Source organism: Phalacrocorax carbo, chromosome 1 (assembly GCF_963921805.1).
Source record: "Phalacrocorax carbo chromosome 1, bPhaCar2.1, whole genome shotgun sequence".
Classification (NCBI taxonomy): domain Eukaryota; kingdom Metazoa; phylum Chordata; class Aves; order Suliformes; family Phalacrocoracidae; genus Phalacrocorax; species Phalacrocorax carbo.
The window spans coordinates 210,517,388-210,535,417 of record NC_087513.1 but is presented as its reverse complement, the minus strand read 5'-3'; the positions used below and the strand labels follow the sequence as shown (position 1 = coordinate 210,535,417).

Below are 18,030 nucleotides of genomic sequence, written 5' to 3'. Positions count from 1 at the left end.
TTTCATTTCTAAATAATCCTACTGGCTATTAGAAGTGGAAGAGTTCTTTTGTATGAAATTGCCATTGATTTCTGTTTTAATACAAAATTTATACTGTTAAAGACAGTTTTTTTGACACTTCCCAGCAACATTATATTAGCAATACTAATGTTTTAGTTGTCTTTGCTGACCTGGGGTACAGTTAAAAATTGCTAGTCTAAAAAAGAAAGAAGTTGAAAACTTGTGGCATCATGATATTTGCTTTCTCTCATATTGAATTTAGCATTTCCTGGCTATAGCTCTGCATACTCAATATGCTGTGAGAGCGTAGCTCATTTCCTTCCATATCATAAAAGGTTTTAAAATCAAAAAAACGAAACCGTTAACATTTAATGTGTTATGTGTTGGCAACTGAACCCTACCAAACAGGCTTCTGCAATAAAAAAAAGTTAAAATTAAATTGAGGACCCTGCATGATGCTGAGAAGAGAACGGCTTTAATAATGCCATTTCCTTATAACTTCTGTTGTGCAATAAAGGCAGCCTGAAACAATAACACAATGGTGATCCAAACAAGGAATAATAATGACTACAAACAACGAGGAAGATTTGCTTTCTTTGCACAATGTTATGAAATAAATAAATAAACCCAGTGTCAGATCAATCTTCTACCTCCCACTGTTACTCTTAGCTTTTCCACCAATTAGTTATACCTTTCTGTGGAAATTATGCCTCATCACAGTTAGGTCTACACTGATTAACAATTCCAGCTTTCAAATATTTTTTTTTTTGGCTAGAAAAGTAGTTTATGACTCTCTGCTGTTCACACTATCATTTAAAAGCTTGTTTTGTGGTGCTGAGTGACTTGATTCTCTCTTGTGTGATTGAATTATCTACCGAGGCGTGCTCCGGGCGAGCTATGCTACTACTTACATTTTCTGCTGCCTTTTCTCTACTGTTGTATGCCTGATTCTCATGCTAACCTAATTATTGCTGTCCATCTAGACTTAGCCGTTGCTGCTTTCATTTCTCACAGAGCTTGGTTTTTAGCTCACTGATAAAGACAGAGAACTGTCATGTGTGTTTGTCACTAAATAAACAGTTTAGAGTCAGAAAGGGAGCAGATCTGTTAAATAAGAAGTTACAGCAGCAGTAGACTCCTATTAGATAATTACTCATTAAAGTAGATATTATAATTATCCATGAAGTATACAGTAATATTCACACATTTGACATTTTAAGGGGATTCTTTTCTATAAGTGTTAAAAAAAAAAAAGAAGATAATGGACAAAATAAATTCCATAACGTAGTTCTTTGTTTTCTCTCATGTTAAAAATTACAAAAATTGCTTAGTATTATGAGACAAAACCCCTGAAGCTGTAACTGCTGAATCTGAAAGTGATGCGATTGCAAATACACTACAGTGAATTAGTCCTTAAATACTGTTAACCTAGCTTTTACACTTTTGTTACAGCGTGCTAAATGGCCTGCTACATGTTTTTAATTTCATTTGAAGAATTAATGCATCATAAAATAAGTTCAGTCTGGCTCTTAATTATTTTGCAAGAAAAATTGAGGTGACCTGGACTGTATTTTTCAGAATGGCACATTAGAAACTATTTGCATATAGCATTCTCCTTATCTCATGCTCTGAGACAAGGCAACCCGGTTCTGTCATAACCCTGAAGAAAAAGAGATGTGAGACAGGATTTACCAGGTGGGCTGATCCCATTGGACAGAAGTCCTTTATTCTTCTTCCAGTGAGGAGAAATATAAATGAGAAGAGAAAATTCTGCATTAGAAGAATCACAGAATCACAGAATGGCAGGGGTTGGAAGGGACCTCTGGAGATCATCCCCTCCCACCCCCTGCTGGAGCAGGCACACCCAGAGCAGGGGGCACAGGAACGCGTCCAGGCGGGGTGTGAATGTCTCCTGGGAAGGGACCCCACAGCCCCCCTGGGCAGCCTGTGCCCCTGCTCTGGCACCCACACAGGAAAGTTGTTCTTTCTCATATTGAGGTGGAACTTCCCGTGTTCCAACTTGTGTCCATTGTCCCTTGGCCTGTTGTTGGGCACTATTGAAAAGGGCCTAGTCCCATCATCTTGACACCCACCCTTTAGATATTTATAGGTATTGATGAAATCCCACCTCAGTCTTCTCTTCTCCAGGCTGAACAAACCCAGGTCTCTCAGCCTTTCCTCATAAGGGAGATGCTCAACTGGTCATTCATTTATTTACTTATTTATTTAGGGTTGTTTTCTTACAAAGTAGGTAGGTACTGTTGTAGCTAAGTACTAGTTTGCCATAGAGAAGGGTAAGAGTCAGGAGGATATCTGAAGTCAGTCTGTTGCAGCAAGTATCTTATATTACTTTTAAGGATTACTGGCCTGTATAAGGCACAGTTTGTACGACCAGGACAGTGATCTGCCCAGCATGTTTTAATCATTCTCCTCCTTTCCATTTTTTATCCCAACCTTCAATTATCTTTACATTATTTAATATATGTTTACTAAATTGAATTGAGACAGAAAATAACTTTATACTGATCTGAGCTGGACCCTTGATGTTACGTACTGCTTATTTTTCAAGTGCTTGCTTTTCTCTACCAATAAAGTGGGAGGTGGGGCCCAGCTATGCCAATGGCAGTACTAGCATGTGCAGCTGAGTAGTACGAAGGTGTCTAAAGAATCAGTTTAGTCCATGATCTTGATGACCTTGAAGAACGGCATCTGATGGTAAAGAAGTGGCTATGATGATCTGTAGGCCTTACAAGACGTGCCCTCATAACTGGAATTAGCTGATACCCTGAATCTTATTCTAAGCAGAGTCCAAGCTTTAAAAGGATAAGATGTTTTAATTCCTTTTCTTAACCTTAAGACCTCTCTTTCTAGCCCAGCTACTGAGGACATGTTGTTAGCTAGGTCACAGTATTACTTTTATAATACCAACGAGTAGAGGAATTTATACATTAGCACGGTGACTTGTTCCAATTTTGTGTTTTCTTACCATCCAGCGAGACTGAAAGGAGTGAAAAATATAAAATGTTTTAAAATCTCCTGGGCTTCACAAGACATTTTATTAGGGCTCTCTGTTTATGTTTGAAGGCCTAATTTGGTCTCAGTATCTAGGTAGATGTTGGATGTTTATGTTCATTTTGCTTTTGGAAGCAGTTTGTAACTGTCAATTAACAGAGCAATCCCTCGTATCTATCCATCTGTGTGGCATGATTTGTGTCTCAGCACAAGGTTGGATGGTCACTCACTGATGACTCAGTGTAGTTTGAGCATTCACAATACATCCAAGGGCTAGTGACACTCTCATGTCATCTACCACTCAGAGAAGGCAATTAACTTGAATATAGGAAGCTAGCAAGTTGTCTGTGGGCTGGTTAGTGTCCTAAGCCATGGAGAAATCTACTGGTTTTATTCATCTTGCTACACTGGGGCAATGTTTCTTCAATTTTCATAGTAGGTATCATTTATATTTCATATTTGTATTTGTTCTTTAATATATTGCTTAAAAGCAAAAGTGATTTCTGAGGGAATAAAAAGCACTATTGGCCTAAAGTAAAGTAATAGAAGTGGCTTTTTCTCTTGATTTTTTGTACTGAAAGCAGTAATTGATTTGTTAAATAAATCATTGAATCCAACCCTCTGAAACAAGTGTGAAATATGCCGACAAAAAAGAATTGCTAACTTACCTTAAACATTTTAAAGGGATTTTACTAAATGCCTGAAGAATGCTTTGTAACCAAACGAGTGACAGCTTTGCTATTTTGATATTTGGTAATCTTAAATTGCCATTTTTTTAACTGTAAATTTTTCCCTGGGAGTCAGGCACAGAGAGTTCTCAAATCATGTCACGTTGCTATGAATAATGTTATTAGCATTGAGTGAGACCAATTTTTAAGTAAACCAGCTACTCCTTTTCCCCCAAGGGACAAAACCAGAAGCTAACAACAAAGGAAAATACGTTCTCTGTATCTGTGTGTATCCATGACTGTAATAAATTCTGGTACCTGTGAGAGTCGCAGTGAAAACCACACCCATGTGAGGCACAGCGCAGCCAGAAGAACAAAAAGAGTTCATTAACTGCTTGGCCTCTTGATATTTTCAGGCTTCTGAAATAAGATTTTCATCTAGCTAATACTGTATTGCTGTGATTAAAGACAGTGGCATACCCTGGATCTTCTGGCAGAAGCGAGGATATGACAGGAATTGCGTCTTGGCACTCTTTAGAACAGAAACTTCGGGAAATTATGAGTCAAGTTTCACTCTGCCAGTAGGCCCAGAGGTATCTGCTGGGGCCAACGCAGTAGCTGGAGAAGTTGCATGATGGGAAATGTACTATGTGGTTCAATTTTTTGAAAAACATTTGCTGGTTGTCTCCTGTGGATCCCTGGCTGGTTGGTTCTAAAGGCTGCGTCCCCTCCTCCCCTCTCCCAGGCAGCTCCCTGGGAGGTTTGTGGTAAGTATTGCTTCTCCCAAGCGGTTGGCCTCTAGGCAGCAGCAGAGGAATGTTAGGTGACCTGTCAGCATCAGTTTTAAGATCTTATTCTTCGTATCTGTCTTTGTAGACTGCTGTTTGTAATTTGGAGCAGCAGCACAAGTGCAATTGCAGTAGCCTTGTCAACAAGGTTAACTGTTTGAGATGTGGTCTGCATAATCAGATTTTGAAGGTTGAATCTGAAAAGAGAGCAAAGAACTCTTGGAATGAAATGAACTGCCTGCCAATGGGACGAATAGCTTACACAGTTTGTTACCATCAGTGTTACTATAGGATATGGCTCACTTTGAGCACAGCTCTACTTAGAAAGCCCCAGCTCAACAGGGCAGGAGTACATTGTATTGCAAAGTAACATGTACTTCATCTTTATCTTAAATTAAGGGGTAAAAAATACCTCTTTTCAGGTAACAAATGTATTTTCTTCTATGCAATGCTCAAAATTAAGATCACTGAAAGCTGTGCAGAAGAAATGTTGTTAGGTTAAAGAAAAAGAAAGCAGAGTATATGAGAAAATTCCTCACTGAACTTCAGAGATAAGACATTCCCTTCCAGTGCCACACTTCCCATAAGCCAGTTTTATGGCCCACTTCCATTGTTTATACCTTTATATGCAGTTGCTTGTATGCTGTAATACTGTGTTATCAAATTCTAATATTTCCTTTAACAGCACACTTTACTTGTCAGAAAGCCCTACTGAAAAGGTCTTGACAGATTTGCTATGCATGCTTTGAAAGTGATTGCTGTGTTTTCTCTATATTTTCAGCCACTAATATGCACCTGATCTTTTACTCTTGTCTCTGTATCACCAGGCCTCCTGAACCTGTTTACAGCACTGTGAACAAACTGTGTGATAAACCACCTTCTCCTAGGCACTATTCCCCTGTCGAGTGTGACAAAAGCTTCCTTCTTACAGCTCCCTATCCCCACTACCACGTAGGCCTGCTCCCTGACTCTGACATCACCAGGTACTGCATGCGCTTCTTCCTCACCTCCTTCGTTAGAGTGCATGAACATCACTGGATTTATCTCATAGTTTGCATCTTCACCATAGATCTTTTTCTACAGCTTGTGCTTGTTTTTAACCATGCTTTCACATCTGCACCACTGGAAGATATATGCTACCTCAGTATATCATTTTGGTCATCCAAAATCCAGTGATGAACACAGGCAATGTTTTGATCCATTGGAATGGTGCTCTAAAATAGGTTGCTTAATGTGTATTACATTTTACAAAAGAATTCACTATTTGTTTCTCTGTAAGTACAGAAAGGAGTAAGACTTCACTGAAAGCTGTTGTAATTTGGTTTGATTTAGTCATTTTATTTCTGTGTTGCGCATACTTTGTTCACTGAGCATCGCTGGGTTTATAGGGTGGCTGCCTAAGCCATTCAGAAGAAATTGAGCAAAAACTAATCACTTCCCACACCAAGGTTGAGAATACATCTAAAATTTAGTATTCCCTAGGCTAGCTGTGTTCTGAGAGGACAGTTAGTAAACCCTAAAATGATAAACGTTTCCAGAACTGAAGTAATGGAAGACAGTTCTATAAAATTTTGTCAGTGATCCCCATCTGGTAACTATTTAATAAAGAAAAACTACTATACAAAATTGTATGCTAGTATAACCCAGCTCTTCTTCTATAGCCTACTAGGATAGCAGTACATTATTTGCAAACAAGACTTGGGAGATAGAGGAATAGTTAGGCACAGGTTTTCAAGAAGACGTTGAGTGCTTCCTTTGTCAGGAAAAACACTTGTCTTTTATATTCTAGAGTAGAAGCAAAACAATTGTATTTGGAGTTTTTATGATAGACATTTTCTACAGAAAACACTTTTCAAAGAAAAGAGTAACATGGGAAGAGCAGAAGTGTGTAAGTGGAAAGTAAAATGGTAAATTAATGTAAGATGCAATAACGGGAAAGAAACGCCGGGGATTAGAAAAACAGCTGTGAAAGGCATTGAAGTGCTATGAAATAGAAAGCTAAATTAAACAAGCAATAAGACGAATACTAGTAAAGAACGCAACAGATGTGGCAAGGCCTTGCAGAAGCTGTCAGTCTAGTAGAGTGAAAACTGTGTAGCTTCTAGAATTTTTAAAAAGATGCTTAATCATTGGACAAAATGATTAGTCAAGCTGTTCAGGCCAGTGCAAGTTTGGGTGAGATACATTGATAAGGATAATGTTTTATAAAGGTATAAATAACTCCAGAAGGGTGGCAGGCACTAACAGATCTAGCCGCAATATTTCAATTTATCTGTAAATATTACTTTAAAGGAAATAACTAGCCAAAAACTAGTAAAATTACTTCAGGTCCTTAGGTACAGTGGACGTATGAGTAACATATCTGTAAGCATCACAGTGCTTCTGTGTGTTTAGAGCCAGACAATAGAAGATACCATTATTAAAAGTCTCTTCTTTTAAAATGGTCCCTTTAGAATGGAAAGGACCAACTCGGAGTATGAAGTTCAACAAGAGAGTTCTAGGGGGTTTGGTGGCCATGGAGTTGTGTTTTGGGGGCTCTGAGGATTAGATTGTGGCTTGCTAACCATAGAGCAATGCAATTCATTGCTAAATGGTCGATCCCTATAGACTCGACGGTCAGGACTATGGAGATAGTTTGGGGGAAAAGGGTGAATCTGTTAAGGCTACTTCCAGCAGACCAGATACTCAGATGCCAATAATCAGTGGAGCCCTGGAGAGCTCCACTGGCTCCCTAGGCCATTTTGCCACCTGAAGGTATAACCCTCTACATGCTTTTGCTTTATTGTATGGTTGATTGAATACTTGGTCATCAGATATTTGATGACCTGACATCAGGACTTAAACAGCTGGGTTTTGTTCTACTGAGTGTCAGTTAACAACTCTCTTTAAGAACAAGGTTTCATTTCTCTTCATTCTACTTTGATTATTTAAATAATCAGAAAATATAAAGCTCTAGTCCCTGTATATTTAATCAGTTTGTTTATTTCAACAGTCCAACAAAAACCGCAAAAAGAACACAAAAGATGAGAAAAGACACAACTCGTGGTTAAATGCTCTGCACTCTGCTCTGCTACATGCTGTGGTAGAGGCAACAGATTGCTGTAATTTATACTTCCTTCCCACTGTGAAATAACATTTGGATGGAAAATATGACAGTTTTTGATGTTCTCAAATACTGTCATCTTTTCCACAGGACCCTCTGAATAGTTTGCTGCGGAGGAAACCATTTGAAATAATATTTCACCAAATGCCTTTCATGAGGAAAGTGACAGCTTTACAACATATACTATGATCCGACTTCCAAATCGACTCAGTATTCACAGTTGGAGAAGAGATTTTAGAAAAGTATTAATCCCATTTTAACTGTAATCCAAGCAGCTATTTTTGCAGAAGTGTTCATTGTACACAGCCTTAAATTTCACAAAGGTGGTGTGTCTCAGGGCTGTATTGTGTTGAATATTTGAAAGAATAAAAAGATCTTGTTTCAGATCTGCAGCTGTGATACCACCGTCTCTATTGGAAGTTGTACTACAAAAATAATCTTCCAAATATTGACCAGGTACTTTGAAAGGTCTCCTTTATTCACCTGAATTCCTCAAAACCCTGTTCCTCCACATTATACACTCCCAGGGTCTCCAGTCCAATATAAAAATGTATCTCCCTGTCTCACTGCAGGCTTCCTAGAAAGCATTCTTTCATCAGAATTTGTCAGCCTTATGTTTGGGGAGGAAGGGACAAAGATTATTTACTTGTTTTCGTAACTACAGTCATTGCCATATCTCAAAGCTCCAATATTGAGAATCTGGTGCTGGACTGCAAGAAATTTGGTTTGACAAATAAGTCTTCCAGAGGAAGAGGAACATGATGCCATGTTCTCCCCGTTGAAATGCTTGTAAGCCAGCCAACACCTTTCAAATTGCTGCTTCAGAAAATTTGTCAGCTACTCCTCAGATGATTGTTTTGTCAAGGCTCATTAACTTCATAGGCAAAGAGAATTCATAGGCCAAAGCCTTATTTGTCTATAATAAATTCAAGTTTATAACCCTTGCTTTTATGGTGGCCTGTCTTAGCGCCTGGGAGATTTGGAGGTCTAGAACTATATACTCCCACTTTAGGATAAAAGTAATTTGTTTTTGTATTAAATTATCATTTCATGTGAATTGATATTAACAGGGCTATGTCAGTGTGCAACAGCTGAAAGTCTGTCCCACTGAAGGTAGGAGTAGGGAGAGAATTTTGCAGTAATAAGTTTTCCTTTGAGAGCACCACGTGGGAACTGATGCAGACTATTCGTGTTCTGGCCTCTGCCATTATTGACAATTATGTGTACAATTAGAAGATTACTGGCAGCAAAAGGAAATCACAGCTCATAGATGCAACCCTTCCTACAAACACGAGACTTTGTTTCTGCATTATGTAACAAAAGATGCTGTATTCTCAGTCTTTGCCCTGAGAACTTCATTACATTTACGGCTATATAAACACACTTTAAAAATGCTTCAGTTTTGCCCAGAACTAACTTCCCAGTCTTCAGTGAAACCTTTTTGGCACTCTAGTTGCCATCACAGTTTTTGCTAAAGGGCAGCCCTAATATATTGTTGGTTTGTGTGATTATTTTTTTTTTCTGTAGGTATTTGCTTTTCTCTTAAGCCTTTGATCATGTGATTGCATCAATATTTTTTAATACATGTAGGGGAAGGAACTAAGGGTCGGGTTTCAGACTTTGTAGTCTGAACATGTTGGGAACATGACTCCTCCCAAGAAAATCAAAATAAGTGAAAATGTTTTTCATGCTTAGTCTAGCTTTTATAAACTCGCAGATCTTCCTTGTGGTGCTTGGGTGCCTGGATTTAAAGTATTTGGCTTGCTTTTTAAATCAAGATTAGTTTCTTGAAGTCAGCCTCAGTTCTGTCTGACACGGATCCACAGTCTTAGGCAAGGTAGTTAATGATTTTGTGCTTTGTTTCCCAGTCTCTAAAAGAGATTTAACAATGATCTCATAGAGCTTCTTTGAAAACTAATTCTGTCTGAGACAATAACATCCTATTGCTAATGGCAATTTGTGTTATTATTTAATAACGTAAAAATTATTTTAAGGTTTTTGATGAATTAGATGATGAATGACATCAGTTCTTGGGACCACCACTGATTTCTCACCAACAGGCATTAGGGAGAGGAGATAATATTGGCACAGGGCTCTAGAGCAGAGTCTTTTGCAGAAAACAGCATGGTATTTGCACAGGTATTCAAGGGCAACTGAGCATTGTGTGACTCTAAAGAGCTATACAAATAAAAGTGTGCTGAAATGTAGGCAGGACATATGGGTAAGGAGACTATAATGTCCAGAATCTTAAAGACTGATGTGTGATGCTACTTGCAAGGTGTGGCTGAATTCCCACAGCCCCCATGTAAGCACACGAGGGTCACTACGCTCCGGTAGCCTCTGCAGTCAGACTAGTGATGTCTGCAAAGATGAGCACTGCTGCTTGCCGTCACCTCAATTTTAGGGATCCCTGGGATCCCTCCCCAGGCCATGAAGGGACAGCTGAGGAGGTGCTGGTCGCTTTTCACGGATCGTAGTGGGAAGATAAGGTAACTGCACTTGAACAAGGTGTGAATGGTGGGCCTCTCTGGCACTCGCTGCTACAGTGCACTTTCTCATTCGTTAATATCTGCGCAGCCTTTTTCTTCACAATAACCCACTGGGAGCAAGCTTATTGTCAAAATGATGCATATAACTGCACTTGTGTGTGGCTGCTTTCAGGGAGGCTCTTGTCATCTTTATTGAAATTCACATTGTACAGGAGTTCTTATTGTCCCCTTTTCAATCCCATGTGTTTAATATGGGAATTATATCTCCCAAAACACATCTAGCCATAATTTGAGTTTTTTGAAATGCTTGGCAACCTGAAAATGGGACCTATCAAACAAGCAGTAAAAAGCATGGTTATTATGAAACTGAGTCTTCAACTTGGCCCACATAAACGCAACCATCTTTCTCAAATTTAAAGTGAACTTGTGCTGCTTAATTGTATTCAATTACTTATTTTATATGAAAATTTCAAATAATAATTACTAAACAGGAAATCAGTCTGTTTTGGGCAAATGGGTTTAAATGCTTAAGCATTTAAAATAAGAATTGGGCCAGATTTGTAACTTCTGGACTGATCTGATTTTATACAATCCAGCCACAGACAGCAAGCTGCGAACTAGCCCTACTAAATAGCAGCGCTTAAAGGCAGTGGAAGGGAGTAAGCGCACGGTTCATTCGGGGGATTTTTGAACAGCAAAAAGGTAATACTAAAGTTCAACTTATTCAGTGTCAGTGGAAACAAGTTAATCCTGTAGTCACAAAGAAAAAGCATCTTTAGAAAATAAAAGATACCTGGTTAAAATAACTCTTGATAACGTAGCTCCCTTAAACCATGAGGTGGCATGTTAAAAATGAACACTGTGACATTTTGTTTTGAGAAGTGCCTTTAAGGCAGATCTCCGCACAAATGTAGGCATTCAGAGGCACAGAGCATATAGCAACCCCTCAGCAATTTAAGAGATAAAACTAGTCATCACAGAGGCTGGCTTCATTACAGATGTTCGTACTGATGGAAATTAAAGCATCTTTTTATTGCTGATTTCAGTGAGAAGTGGGTATGTAAGTGCTATGGCCTTCACTCCCTAAACAACATCTTTAGAAATTCAAATACTTCTTTAACTCTGGCACCTAGACCTTTCTAGAAATAAGCTTGGAGGCCTTGACTCACATGCAAGAACATACATTGCAGTAGCTGACAAGATGCAGCTCAACTACATACCCATTACACTTGACTGGGTACTTCTGAAAGCAGCTCCAGAACTGCAATATTTTATAGTTATATATTATAACTAAATCAGCATAAACTGTGTTGATTAACTGTCTGCAACTTGAATGCAATATCTGAATGTAGATTGTTCCTGCTTGTGAATCAGACTCCTGAGACAATAAATTATTTAGGGTCTTTTGAAAATTGTACAAATTAATTGTGGATTTTCCTTATCACTTTCAATTAACAAATTAAAAAGTCTTAACTGGGAGAGTTTCCTATAATTTCTTTTCAATCCTGACTTAAACGTTCTCTTTAAATAAACGATGCAGTCATATAACTGTTGTAGTTAATGAAAGAAAAATGATGCTGCCTTTCAGCCTCAGCTTTCATGTTATTTTGTGTGGATGAATCTCTGACCCTAATAAGCACAAACACTCATATAGACTCTTTTATGTGCTTTCCTTTTTTAATAAGGGGTTTTCTATTTTGGAGACTATTAAAATTATTAGAAAGATGCACCCTTTAAAAACTCAGAGATGATTTAATGAGAATCTTGACCTGTCAAGGTATAAAATCTCTACAGTTCAAGTGTTTATGTAGAGTTACAGAAGCCTTTCAGGTTACAATGGGATGCTTCAGGTTAGAGCTGCTGGGCTTTATTTCCAGTTGTGCTGCTAATTCCCTTTAATTGACCAAATCACTTAATTCTATTTGCTTTGCTTTACCTATCAGTAAAATAATCTTCTTGCTCAGTTATATTGAGAAGGATAACTGATATTATTAAACAGAATTAGGAGAAAAATTTCAAAAGGGAAAAATTAAGGTGTTTGTTTCTCTTTCAGCATTTGGGAAATGTTTCATATTTTTGGAATATATGACTTGATTTTCACAGATACTGTGCTTTGTTGTTCTGCAGATCCTCTTTTGTTCATATTCTGCACCAATGGAAATGAAACTCTATATTCTTAGCTCATAAACTGGACAGAAATACTAACTCAGTTTAGTTAAGTAGCAGTATTTTCTTTACTATGTCTTTAGAGAAGAAAAAATACCAGTTCTCAGTAAGAAGACATCTGTAAATCACTACTATTAAATTTTTCCTGCTGTTACAATTACAAGCTGAGCTACAAAGAGATATTTGGGAACAAGGGAAAGATGGTTCTTCCCTTTCCATGCCTATAAGCAAGCTCTGAAACTTGGTCTCTAAGAATGACACAGGAAATGTTCCTGAAGTACCAAATGCCAGTTCCTGTGTCTTTGTTTTGGGTTAATGGTGAAGACCAGAACCAGGAGACTAGAAAGGTAGCAGGCCACTTCTAACTGGTTCCTGCCTGAGGAACGATGCTTCAGACTGTCTCATGAAAATCCAAACAGCCAGTTCATAACTAAGTCCACACCATAACTGTGTTGTTTGAAACAGTCTTTTCTGCAAGACACAATATTGTTTATTTTCATTATATATAAACACCCTCTCAAACATCTTGCTCTGGTCTCTAAAAATCCCCCCTCTGAAATTGCCCCTGAATTTTGAAAGAATAGAAGAAGCAGTTCTTCCAAAATAATAGAGCACTAAAATTCCAGGCACAACGTTCAAAAGCTTGTGAGTTTTGGGAGAAGTTCAAAACCACATTTTTAATATTGGTTCCGTATCTGGTTCAAGTGTATTCAGAATAAATGACAAAAAATTTGACAGAAAGTGTCACTCTGCATAGGAGTGTTACAGTAACAAGCTAATGGAGCCATTCACTAATTCAAATCTTGTCCACAGTGACAAACGTTAATGACAGTTATTACCTGACAATTGTCTAAAGGCCGATATGCAAAATGGGTTTGGAGATTTCAGTTTCATTCCTGTGGACAAGATTCCACATCATAAAAATCATCACTCCATCTGTCACAGTAATTGCTAGACTCTCAGCTCATCAAAAAACTCAAGAGGTTTAACCTGGAGAACAAATTACTCTTTTTTACCCCAAGAGAGTCCTCTGAGCTTAGAAATGAAATATTACCGCAGAGACAGGGTAAATAAAGCTACCCTGTGGCTACCTATGGGGGAAGGGAACCTACCCGCTGGGGGAAGAATAAATTTCCAGGGTTGCAGCTGCCCACAAAAGAGCAGAAAGCTTACTGGTTAGAGCAAAGGGAACCGAGAAATTTCCCTGTACCATTGGCAGCTTGTATGACCTTGGCAAATTAAGACTTTCCTTCTATTTTGTCCAATTGTGAAATACGTGACACACACCCATAGACATCACCAGCAGCCCTCAGAATAAAAAGATATTTCCAACAGGTGCAGATATGCATGATTTTCTGCACTGCATAAAAAGGAGTGATCATTAGTACCAAGTGGAGTGATAGGAGGCATCATGGAAAGCAGGTGGGACCTCTAATTATAGCAGTGTAATTTGTCATGGAAATGCAAGAGAATTATAACAACAGTAATAATGAACCTTCCCCCAGCCCTGTGCTAGTCTTGTTTTAAACTGCAGTTATCCCACTGGAGTAATGTAGTGCTGACTCAGACCCCCAGATTATTTTATATCTAATTATCACCATTTATTATTTTTGACATAAGCCCTATATGTAGATACTTTCAAATATGCCCATTTCTGTAGTTTTGCCAAGTCAAGTAAGATCTGACTTTGAACAGGGATATGTCTAAAAATGAGAGCAGCCCTGCAGAGGAGGACTTGGGGGCACTGGTGGATGAAAACCTGGACACAAGCTGACTATGTGTGCTCACAGACCAGAAGGCAAGCCGTCCCCTGGGCTGCATCCCCAGCAGCATGGGCAGCAGGGCGAGGGAGGGGATCTGCCCCTCTGCTCTGCTTTGGTGAGACCCCCCTGCAGTGCTTTTTAAATCAAGATTGGTTTCTTGAAGCCAGCCCCAATTCCCTCTGACATGGATCCGCAGTCTTAGGCAAGGTAGTTAATGATTTTGTGCTTTGTTTCCCAGTCTCTAAAAGGGATTTAACAATGACCTCATAGAGCTGCATCCAGCTCTGGGCTCCTCAGCACAGGAAGGAGATGGACCTGTTGGGATGGGTCCAGAGGAGGGCACAGAAATGATCTGAGGGCTGGAGCCCCTCTGCTGTGAGGCCAGGCTGGGAGAGTTGGGGCTGTTCAGCCTGGGGAAGGGAAGGCTCTGGGGACACCTTATTGAAGGGGGCTTATGAGAAAAATGGGGACAGACTCTTTAGCAGGGTCTGTAGTGACAAGAGGAAGGGCAATGGTTTTAAACTGAGAGTAGATTTAGATTGGGCAAAATATATTTTTTACAACGAGGGTGGTGAAGTGCTGGCCCAGGTTGCCCAGAGAGGTGGCAGATGCCCCATCCCTGGAAACATGCCAGGTCAGGCTGGCCGGGGCTCTGAGCAACCTGATCTAGCTGAGGGTGTCCCTGCTCACTGCAGGGGGTTGGGCTAGATGGTCCCTAAAGGTCCCTTCCAACCCAAACCATTCTGTGATTCTAAAAATATGCTTGTGATACAGAAATCAGGAGGTAGCTCTGTTTGTGGAGTCTGTGCTGGGCCAAAGATACTGCAAACCCATTTGTGGACACAGTTGTGGAAGTTGTTGCAAAACTGAACGAGCTGTTTAAACTAGGTCCTCATCTCCTGTAGTCGCCGATTTCACAGCCTTTACTTCTGTCAAAAAAGTATAAAATACTAATTAATGGAATAGTCAGAAACACAGAGATACTAACATTAAAAAAAACCACTCCTGACCTAATGTCACCCGCCTCCTGTGTCTACTCTAAAATTCCTATATATTTTTGCTTTCCATTTCAGATTTTTTATTCCCACTATCAGAAGGTACCTGTACCTTTATGTGTCTATGAGGGTAACAATCAGTTCCCATGGTAAAGGAAAAATTTATTTCAGTAGCCAAAGGCTAAACAGTGGGAACAGGTTCTTCTGCCATGTCTTTGTTTTTAAAAGAACATATAACTATCGTTAGGAGGAACGTAACCAAGTGGTTATATATTTCTCATGTTACTGCAGAAATATTTATCGATCAGTACTTGTCACATTTCCTATTTCAGAAAAGCATTTGTTAGTCTTTGAAAATATTGACTATATAATTGGAACCATCTGTTTGCAGAGACTTCAGTGTGATATAAGTAATGATAACCATAACCTTCACAACTTTAAATGTTTATGTAAATTTGGGTTGGACTCGAAAGAATTTTGAGGGTGCTGCTTTCCACGGTTCCCTGATTCAGTCTGGCAACACTATTACTACAAAGGGGTTTATGAAAACGGAGAATACTGTGGTAAACTAAACTCCCTTTACCTACATAGTACATTTTAGTACCTGTGTTACCGCTAGTGAGGTGTTTTTAAATACCATCCAGGCTTTGAATAAATACCACCCTTATTTTAGGTTAAGCTTTCATTTTGGTGTGGAGAGGACTGCTGAACTTTTTTCTTATTGATTTAAATTCATTTTCATGTAGATATAGCTATCAATGTTTATAGTAAGACAAACTGACATAGGATTTCATCGTAAACCACAGTCATTCTAGTTTAGCTGCTGTATCTATATGAAGTCACTGGAAAATGATTTTATTTGCTTTTGCTAAGAAAGAAAAGAAAAAAACCCCACCCATTAGGTGCGCAGAAAGGGTTACAAGGTCTAAATATCCCTGAATTTTGTGAAAGTCTAGTTATGCAACTGACCTTTTTGGGTTGAACCTAAATTTAGCTACGTTGTCATTGTAAATTTGCATGTAGAATTTGGTAACATTTTGGGATCTTAAACAATTTATTCTTTAAAATGTTTTTATGTCATTTTTAAAGAATAGCAGTGGAATCAGCTACCTTATCTGATTTTTTTTTTTTAAATAATGCTTATAGTGCATAAAACCACTATTGCTACTGCATAAAAAGCAAGGTCAACTGAAGTGACAAGATATTAAAATACATTTTTTTAGCTGACAGAGGGAAAGAGAGGAAGATTTAGTCTGACTTTCAAAATTAGTATTTCAATACTGTTAAGGAAATACTGGAACAGAAACATTACAATCCCCAGGGAGAGGCATAGACAATTTCTTTTTCCAGAGTATTTCCATACTCCATGCAGAAAATTAATCATTCCACAGATAATTGGAGTTGCTAGCAGTATCTTTCGAGAGTCATTATAGTTCTTGCTTTTATGCTGTTGAAATCACTACCCTGATGAAGTGGGGACCAAGGAAAAGCATATAACTCTACAATGTGAGAGTAGACTTGTGTATATGTTCTTTCACGTCACAAGTTGCTTTTGATTTGATTATACTGATTTCTAACAAATCTGAATTCTGAATAGCAACAACTGTATCCTTAAGACAAGCTTTCCTAAAAAGCAGCCTGAGTATTACACTGTGTAAAGGGAAAATGTATCAATATGCACACCTGAAATGCCCTGAAGCCCACATGGGGGGACAAGCAGTACAGAAACCAAGTGTCACTTGCTACTCACTAGTAGTAAGGTGCATCTGCGCAGCTAAATGCAAGACCATTCGGATACTCCCGAGCTGGTTCTAGACAAGTTAGGTTAGTCTAACATGCTTCCAATCAATGCCAACCTTGATTAACAGTTGACTTGGTCAGCATATGTCAGCAATATGTGTAGTCAGTTCAGTTGCTGAGCTGATGAAGATTGCATAAGCTGTAATCAGAACTCAGCCTATTCAGGGTACGCTGACTAAGAGCTGCAGGTAGGAGGGCTTCTGTAGTATCTGTGGCAAGAGTGTGGCTATACAGACTTGGGTGGAAGCAGAAGTAATACAGGTTTGGTTAGATACAAACTCACACAATACTGTCGTTGCACCATGCAGAAGACAATTTCCTGTTAACATTTGAGATTCAACAGTGTGAGTGAGGGTTATTAATTTTTCATATCAGTCCTTCACATCCATTATACCACTTCAGTGAATGTGTAAAAAAAATCTTGTTTTATGGAGACATCTAAAGTAGGCAGTGAATTCATGAGTGTCATTGAAATCACAGGTGCTGTCTAGAATCTTGAGGCTCCAATGATCAAAACTTCTCCTGGTTGGTATGTGCACAGCAATTAGAAAGGGAAATATGCAAAGAGGGAAATTTATTCTTGATGGAAAAATTAGTATATTTTTCTGAATGGATTTTACCTGGTTTCCCAGATAAGTTTTGTAGTCATCACTCAACAACTAGCATTCCCATTGGTACTGGAAGGTTGCACTTTGCAACAAAAATTCAAGACCCAAACCATACTGACAATGATCAGAACACTAGAAAGAATCATGTTCAGCCTATTTCTTTTTCTTGCCTTTCCTACTTTTTTCTGATACAATCTTGTAAAATACCATAGAGCTTTGAATTAATGACAAGAAGGGTAGAGTCTTCTGTTTTGATAAAAGTGGGATTAGGCAGCAGGTGTCTGCAAAGGAAGATCAGTACAATACCAAAACCAAAATCATATCTCAGTGAAGTCAGAAGGAGAATTACACTGACTTTGCTGTAGCTTGGATTATCCAAGAACAAGCATGGCAATACAATAGTATAAGCAGGTTCGTACTTTCAGGTCAAGGTTAACTCCCAAATCACATGACATCATCCTTTTTAGCATCTCGAAGATTGTTTCTCAAGAAGTCACAATCTATTTGAATGTACTACTGGGTGTCCTTCATAAAGAATAGCATCAGCTGGAAAATAAATTCTTAAATGATTGGAATGATAAATTTATTTGCTGTTGACTTAAATAAATTAAGCAGCATGAACCATTGCTGAGGAGCAA

General features: G+C 38.7%; 1 protein-coding gene across 15 annotated transcripts in view; it reads left to right on the top strand.

Annotated features, from left to right (window-relative positions):
- DLG2 (discs large MAGUK scaffold protein 2) overlaps positions 1 to 18,030 on the top strand; it is an 883,409-nt gene that overhangs the window by 609,732 nt on the left and 255,647 nt on the right. For 13 of the 15 annotated variants that reach the window (XM_064441431.1, XM_064441436.1, XM_064441434.1 and 10 more), the window contains one exon: positions 5,296 to 5,451. The exons of the other annotated variants lie outside the window; for them this stretch is intronic. In XM_064441431.1, the coding sequence (XP_064297501.1) occupies positions 5,296 to 5,451 (156 nt within the window). The remainder of the gene's footprint in view (positions 1 to 5,295; positions 5,452 to 18,030) is intronic. 15 annotated transcript variants of the gene reach the window in all.